Genomic DNA, 8,546 nt, shown 5'->3' with positions numbered 1-8,546 from the left:
GCTTACGCAATTCAAAGACCTGGGCATCGTTCCCAACCTGGGAATAAGTCTCTTGAGTAGCCTTCCAAATTTTTGTAGCTGTATCTAACAGAAGATAGCCACAAGCAAGTTGAGGCGTCATGCTTGAGAGAAGATAAGACTTCACTAGGGAGTTAGAAGAACTCCATCTATCTTGTTCAGGACCTGGAGTGGGGGGTTACTCTTTTGCACCAGTGAGATAACCTAAATATCCACAGGAATCAATATTGAGATAACAAGACCTTGACCACATAAGGAAGTTGCTACCATCCAAGCGAACGACACAAGCAGGGAATGTAGGGAAGCCATCAGGAGTGCGAACTTGCCCTTCGATTCTAAAGGTGGCTGAGGAAGAATCCGACATCGTCCCAAAAAGAGGAATAACAACTCACAAAACCGGAGAAAAAATTAGATCTTCAAGGATCTAAAAAAAACTTTCCCGAAAAAGAAATTCTGCCCTTTTCAATGCATGAGAAAAGGCAGATCAAATAAAAGGGGCAACAAAAGAGCCCTCGGTGGTGAAGAAAAACACCACCGAGGGTGGAGGAAAAGTGGATAAGAGAGGAGGCAGAAGCTCTCTCTCGCAGTGGTGCTAGAAAGAAACCCGAGAGAGAGAGAGAGAGAGAGAGAGAGAGAGAGGAGGCGCAGGTGGTGGTGTGAGGTGATGGTGGTGGTTGGGTGGTGCTCATGAAAATCAAGAAAGAAGAAAGAGGGAGAGCAGAGATGGCGGCGGCGAGAATCCCTAGGTCGATTTTTCTCCTAGAGCTCTGATACCATGATGGCTGGAAAATTGTGACTTGTATTAGAGAGACACAGACCACTCTTTATTTATACTAATGAGATATGGAGTACAATGACATTAAAGCCCCAAGGGTAACACAAGATAAAACCCTATGGACAATTGTACCCTTGAACCCCATATTACAATAAGCAGAGTGCCACACTTGCAGACTTGGTATCACAAAATCACACACACCACACAGGGAAAATAGAACATAAAAAGTGAGGGAAAGCTTTTGAAAAAACCATTCTGCAGAACAAAAAAAGCAGAAATAGGATGCCAAAGCAAGCACATTCCAAACAAAGAACAAGCAGGATTAAGAAAATCCAGACAAAGGACCCAAAGCCACAATTCTAAACCACCAAATCAGAGAAAACAAGAGGCAAAGAAACAACGGACACCAAACAAGCAAGACAGAAGATGAAGCCAGAAGGAGAGAAATAAAATTGCAGACAAACAGACAGAAAAAAAAAAATGCAAGTAGAGGGAAGCAAGAGCCTTTCCGACGGGATATCAAGCACACTACCTGAAGACCAAAAAGTTACCAGCAGCAAATGAGGCTCCCTTTCACGAGGAAAGCCACAGGTCAAAGCGAAGGTGGGGATTCCACGAGCAAAATAGGACACACAAAGGCTGGGAAAATTGCACAGCAAGATTTGTGCCTGAAACTGGCTCAGCGGAGATTACGGCATTACGCCACCGAATCAGTGGAAGGAGATCCCTGAGGCAAGAGAAACCTGAGAACTAAAGCCAGAGGGCAAGCAAAATTGTCAGTACAAAAATACCTAAACTTAATAAAAGAAAGAAGAGACAGAAGAACTGAGGATGAGAAGAGATATATTCAAGGACGAATGCGAGAAAAGCGGAAAAACCAGACTCAAAACAAGAAAACTTAGTAGAGCTGGAACAAAGAGAGCATGGAAGGTTGGAAAACAGAGGATAAAACCAAACCTAGATCTGAGGAAGTACACCAGTTCGAAAGGAAGACGGAAAGATTGGCAAACCAGAGAAAGTACACCAACCGAAACGAAGACGGAAAGATCGGCGAACCAAGATCTAAGATCAAACTAACAAAAGCTCCTTTTTTAGGTCATTGAGAATCCAAGAAAGAGCAGTGTGGCTATTCCTTTTGTGTTCTTCTAACTCCTCTTTAATTTAAGACATTATACATAAAGGAGACGGTTTTTGATCCTATTCTCCTTTATAAGCTACTAAGCTCTTGGGAAAGGGCTACTACACACACATAGGCTACTCTGAAGACCGTTCCGTTCCTGTCTCTCGCCCGACAGTCAGTCACTCCACTCTGTAAACTACTCTAAGTGGATGTTACAGGTCCTGTTTCCAATAACAGCTAGACGGAAGACGAATGGAGACAAAACCTAGATCTAAGGTTGAAAACAGCGAGGACAAAACCTAGATCGGAAAGCAGAAAAACCTAGATCCGAGAAAGTGTACCAGACCGAAAGGAAGACAGAAAGATTGGCGAACCAGGACCTAATATCAAACTAACAAACTTGGAGCAAAAGAGAGAAACGAAAGAACAAAAGAGAAAGAAAAAAGACGGAAGGCAAAAGGAGACTAAACCTAGATCTAAGGTTGAAAACAGCCAAATGAAAACCTAGATCGAAAGCAGAAAAACCTAGATCTGAAAAAATGAAAAACAGAAACCAAAAAAACACAAGATCAACTAAGCAGGCCGAAAAAAAATGGAAAAAAACACACAAGCTAGCTCACAGAAGAAGATCTGCAAGCCGAACCACAAGCAAAAAGAAAAGCAAAGACAAAACATAAAAACCGGAAGAAAAGAAAGAAGCAAAACTAGGGAAAAATGAAATCCGATCAAAGAAGACCTAGGGGTGTCAAGAAAGCCCGGCTGGCCCGAACTCGCCCTGAGCCCGACCTGGACCCAACCCTGATTTTTCAGCCCGAAGGGCAGGTTAGGGTTTAGAAATGGCTTGACCGTGCCAGGGTCGGGTCGGGACCGGGTTTAGGCCTCGGGTTGAGCCCGGCCCGGCCCGACCCAACCCTGTATTAATTATAATTATATATAATAGGGTTGAGCTTTTGGGGGGTCTATTTTGGACCATAGGATCATGAACAAACAAATCCTAGTTGTTGGTTTAGAAAACAAAAAACCCTATCTCCTTATTTCCTCTCCCATCTGAGTCCTGAGCCCTAGCCTCATCTATTGTTTGTTCGTTCGTTCTTGTTTCCTCCTCCACCGGAGAGCCTAAATCTCTGAGCCCTAGCCGGTGCCTTTGCCGATCTTATATTCTTACCGATCAACTCGTATTATTGCAACCACGCAGGCTTGTTGGGGTAATGGTTGTTGTTATTTGTGGTAGTGGTGGTGCTGGTATTGTTACTGAGGGCTGCCATGCCGCCTCTCCTGCTGCTATTGTTGCTGTTCCTACCTCTACCTTCACCCATGATGACTTCTTCCACCCACCATCGATTCTCTCCACCTAACTGAAACTCCATCTTCGCATGTGGTTACTCACTTCTCGTTTCCTCCTCCACCGGAATCCCTGAATCTCTAACTTCTTGGACATGTTTGCTCGTGAAGGCGTTTGTCGACCCAAATAGAGAGTTCCAAACCCCCATCTGGTAGAAGTTTTCATTTATGGAGGCTCCACTAACTATGGGTTTTGAAGAAAGCAAGAGAAGCAAAACAAGTGATGGCTAATGATAAAAGAGGGATAGCAATCTTGAAAATGGAGAAAAGCAACCCAGCAACAGAGCAATGTTGTTTAGTTAAGTCTCTCAGTTTCAGATTCTCCTTTTTTTTTTTCCCCCTTTGATGGAGGAAATATATAGACAACAATGTTCTCATCTTTTTCCAACGAGGTGCTTCATTGAAACCCTTTTCTAAAACCTGTAAGGCTGTAACAGTTGCCTCTTGTTCTTGCGTTCTCGAATTTTATTTCTTTTGTTCTCTTAGTTTCAGAATCGATGTACTTTTGGCTTAGCTTTTCATTGTAATGTTGCAGTTTGTCAGTGATTCAAGTGTCAATATTATTATGTTGATAAAATAGATATGTGTGCAATGTTTATGGGACAGTTATCTTCTTATGTATTCATTGGAGCTTCCTGACTGCAATTAAACGAAATGAAGAAGTGGTCATTGTCTTTGTTTCTCCCTCCTCCCCACCTTTTTTGTTTTCTCCCTTTCGTATTCATAAGGTTGAAGGGGTCAGGGTCAATCAGGGCCAACCCGACCCAATCAGGGTCAATCACGGCCGGGTTGGGCAAAGGAAAACCCTGGTAGGGTCGGGTAGGGTTGTGGGTATCTTAGGCCCTGGTAGGGTTGGGTTGGGTTGGGTTTGGGTTTGGGTTTAGGTTAAGGCCCCTAGGGTTGGGTTAGGGTTTAGGGCAGGCCCGGCCCAGCCCGACCCATTGACACCCCTAAGAAGACCTAGATTCTCGGTGATGCAGGAGAATCTTGGACCTGGCTGACCCAACTGGTGCACTACCTTGGACCAACCCAAACCCAGTTGCGTATCCAGAGTTATGGCATCTGAGTTGAGTTAGTTAGCTTGAAGGACAATGGTCATCGCTTTCTGATCAGACGGTTAGGATCATTCCAGATGTGCAAATATTGGTTTTCCGCCAATGCAAGGGCTGGCCCAACATTTGGACGGACGGAGATGAACCGGGTCCAGTTTGAGTGTTTGGATCTAGTAGGATTTAGGAATTTATTTTATTTGGGGATATAATGTTTTTTTTTTGTTTTTTTTAGTATCTCTTTATTTTAGAAGTTAGCTACTAGGATTTTTATTTTCCAATTGTTTTTAGTTTCCTTATTTAAATAAGTTTCCTAGTTAGATAGTGAGTCTTATTTTTAGGAGTCTTTTATTTCTATTTATATATGATGTAATTCCCCATCATTGGAGGATAATGAAAACAATGAATTGAAGTTGAGTTTGTGTGCGTGTGGACTCTTGTCTCTCTCCCCCCCCTCCCTCTTCTTCTCCATGGTTTCTTCTCTTTCCCCCTGCAATTCTGATTTCTTCCAAGCCTCTCTTTTCCCCTTTCCGGTCCCCCATTACCAACCTATCCCGACATCGTATTGAGTATATGCTGAAACATAAGAATGTCAATGGGCACCTGTCACTCGACCCTCATATGGAGGGTAAATGTTGATGAGGAGGGTAAGGGTAAAGATTTGTGCTGTTAATTGAAGGAGTATAGTACAAGTAAGACTGTCTTACCTTTCCATTTATGCCTGTAGATGGGGAGAGTCAGGTGATACTGATACGTATAATGCTTATACAAATATATTTATATGTTGAAAGGCCTAGTCCATATACCCTTAATCTGTGTTGGCCTAACACACATACCCATAACCCATCCCATTTATTCTACTGAAACACTGTCTTAAGGCATAGCCTGTTACCCATCTAGTAAGAACATGTCTGAAGCTTTACCACCGCAATGCAATTTCTTATCCTTACTCTACCTGTTAATAGCTCTATTAAAACATGGACGAACTGGCACTCTAAAATTACCTGTGCGGTGCTTGCTGTTGTGTCAAGAGGGGTATGATAATCATTTTCAGTTATTTGGTTCTGATAGGTTAAATATTTTGTGTGGGTAACTGGTCTTGTATTGATGATAACTTGGATGCAGTTTCAATTTTACGGATGAAACAGAAACTTTTTGTTTGGGTCTGGATTTCACTGTAGATTCTGCTCCTGTTGGTGTTGCATCGTGGGCTGTCAATGCTTCATGACATCAACAATGCTCGCATTTTCGACTTAACAATTCGATTGGCGGTTTCTGGTTTCTGGTGGATGTGTGCTTTGTAATTAACATTGTCCACAATTGATACCGTATTAACTTGTACATATTCCCCCCTCCTTTGTCCCTCATCATAATCCAAATTTTTGGACCATATTTTGTCCAGAATTTAAATGAGCAGGTGCTTAAACATGTGGATTGTGTCCACAATTGTTAACAAATTTTGAGGGAAGCTTATTTGTTCTTTGGGGATTTCCTCTCGCCTTTTTAACAATCTGGATTATTTCTACGTATTTATTCTATAACTTAATGATAAAATCTGCTTTCTTGGATCTTTTTTTTTATGGCAGGTCAATAATACTGATGCTGAAGGCAGACTCACCCTTGCAGATGCTTTGGTTTATGCGTGCAACCAAGGTGTAGAGAAGGTATGATCTTCTTGATTTTGTACATTGTTGCTCAGAACAAGCATGACACCTGTTGGTCTTGGTCGCAATTCATGCAGTTTCGATTTGAAAACGACGGAATTTTTTTTTAAAATTTAATTGTTTAGATATTCTTTGCGCGATTTGTTAGAATTATTAAGACATCAGTTGCTTCTTTTGATAGTGCTATAAAAGCATATGGTAATTTTTCTCCTTTAATTTTATTTATTTGGGCTTTTAAAGTTTTACCATTTGCCTTTCTGATTCCCCCTTCGTTAAATGTTATTTTGATTTTTCTTAGGTTTAAATTTAAATTTATTGCTAACACCTAAAACTGCTATCTTCAGATAGTTGATCTGGCAACATTGACTGGGGCTTGTGTAGTTGCCCTTGGGCCCTCTATTGCAGGTACAATCACACTCCATATATATATATATATATATATATATATATATTTTTTTTTTTCTTGTCCAGAATTTACATGACCGGATAAACATGAAGATTGTGAAGTCTGTCAGAATGACAAAAGCATATGTGAACTGTGGCTTTATAAACAATCTCCCTATGAAAATGCTAAATTTTCTGGATAGTTGAAAGCTGAGGACTTATATTGGAAAACTTCAATTCTTGAACAGGAGTCTTTACACCGAATGACGATCTGGCAAAGGAGGTTTTTGCTGCTTCAGAGGTCTCTGGGGAGAAGTTCTGGAGAATGCCGTTGGAGGACAGCTATTGGGAGTCCATGAAATCAGGGGTCGCTGACATGGTGAATACAGGAGGTCGTCAAGGCGGTGCTATCACTGCAGCTCTCTTCCTGAAACAGGTATAGACATGTTTTATTCTCTGTTATTTAACATGGTCTAAGTACTTATACGAAAAGGGACTTGTCATCATGCAAGTGATACATCTATGGTCATGCCATGAGTTAACAAAATTCAGTATGACTTCTCTGTTCTGAATTTATCTGGCTTGTGGAGGGTTAACCAGGGGTTCAATGCTGTCCGTTCCCCCAAGCGGCGGTTGGAGATATTTATTGATTCATAGTAGACAGCGGAGGATTATGATTTGATTCTGAAACTCAGACGTTTTAATTTTTTCAGTATGTGGACGAGAAAGTTCAATGGATGCATATAGACATGGCTGGTCCTGTTTGGAACGACAAGAAAAAGTGTGCAACAGGGTTTGGCGTCGCAACTCTGGTGGAGTGGGTTCTGAAAAACTCTTCTTAGTCTCGGTGGCAAATTGCTAATTTATTAATGTGAATGGTTCCAAGTAACAGGGCTACGGGAATGGTTCAAAACAACAGGTGGACTGAGGCAGATCGACTTATTCATTGCAATGATATCTGTTTGGTGAAATTTGTTGGAAGAGGACGAGGAGAAAGCTTGGGATGGTTAATTGCATGTTTTGAGCTTACTGTGATTAGTAATTGCTTCTCAATGTTCATCTAGCGCTCTCGTTTGAATAATTTGATTTTCTGCTCCTACTATCAGAAATAAAATCATTTGAGTGCAGGATTCCAGTGTTCGCGTCAATTAGTTGCAGCAGATAGGAACTTATCTAAAGAGTAAAACCAATCTCCAAGTGTAATTCAGTCTGATTATGACAAAAGCACTCTTGGAAGGGAAATAGGCTACTAAGAATTTCTCAAAGCTTTTCTCCCACTCTCGATTCACTCAACTGCTATCTTTTGGCCAAAACTAGATCCTCTTTTACTTGCCCAATTAAATTAACTAGTACGGCTAATATAAAGCTTTGTTCCCCTCAGGCCTCCATCCAGCTAATAACAATGGTTGGCTACCTCTCCTCTGCACAAATCCAGACAATTTGAATCAGAAAGGTAACTCTATAGCTTCATTAATTACATGGCTTGCTTGCATGAGGGGCTTGTCAGTGTAGTAAGGCTTAAAGAACTGGGCCGCTTTGACGTCTTGCGCGTTGCGCTCATCTGTTGCTTGGTTTTTTGCTAGGTGCTAACGCGCTATAGTTTGATTGCCTGATCTATGACCACCCTTGCTTTGTTATCGCTCCGCTTGTGCGTGGCACTCCTTGCTTGCAGAGTGGGGGTAGAGTAGTGATAGCTTCAGCATTGGATAGAACTCTGTCCAGCCTTGCCCGGATTCTTGAAGGGCCTTGATGATTAGTGCTCCAAGTGAAAAAGGATATAGATGTTTTGGGTTTTTTAAACTGTGCTCAAGCATTCAGACCATTGGATTGTGGTTTACTAACCTCGGCTGGAAGACCATATACATATTAGGCCTTATAGAGTTTGCCAGATCTTCCTTGAGTACAAGGACAGACAGTTTGGGACTGGTTGCTAGGGTAAGGAAGACGGCCTTCTTCACCTTGTTTTGTCACAGCTTCGTTTGGTTTTGAGGGAAGTGGAGGAAAATGAAATGAAGAGAAATATTTGTATTTCCTGTAAAATATGTTTCACTTGTCAAGGAAATATTTACATTTTCTTAACAACGGAACACCAAAATTGATTTTTCCAGTGCAAAAATATTTCACTTCCCAAGCAAATATTTGCATTTCCCTTGCAACCAAACGGAGCATATTTTTTCTTCATGTTGTTTCCTCCT

The 8,546-nt window shown here is 41.5% G+C and overlaps 1 protein-coding gene across 1 annotated transcript; it reads left to right on the top strand.

Annotated features, from left to right (window-relative positions):
• Window positions 1-5,847: 5,847 nt before the first annotated feature.
• LOC122647737 (leucine aminopeptidase 2, chloroplastic-like) lies at window positions 5,848-7,429 on the top strand (the record flags this gene model as incomplete). The annotated part of the gene is made up of 4 exons (XM_043841070.1): window positions 5,848-5,967; window positions 6,312-6,372; window positions 6,600-6,787; window positions 7,065-7,429. Coding segments are annotated over 4 exons (498 nt in total), but the record flags the coding sequence as incomplete, so codon positions are not given.
• Window positions 7,430-8,546: the final 1,117 nt, after the last annotated feature.

The sequence above is a fragment of the Telopea speciosissima genome, unplaced genomic scaffold (genome assembly GCF_018873765.1).
Source record: "Telopea speciosissima isolate NSW1024214 ecotype Mountain lineage unplaced genomic scaffold, Tspe_v1 Tspe_v1.0131, whole genome shotgun sequence".
NCBI classification, from domain to species: domain Eukaryota; kingdom Viridiplantae; phylum Streptophyta; class Magnoliopsida; order Proteales; family Proteaceae; genus Telopea; species Telopea speciosissima.
Note: the sequence above shows the minus strand (reverse complement) of the source record. Positions and strands in the feature narration are given on the sequence as shown.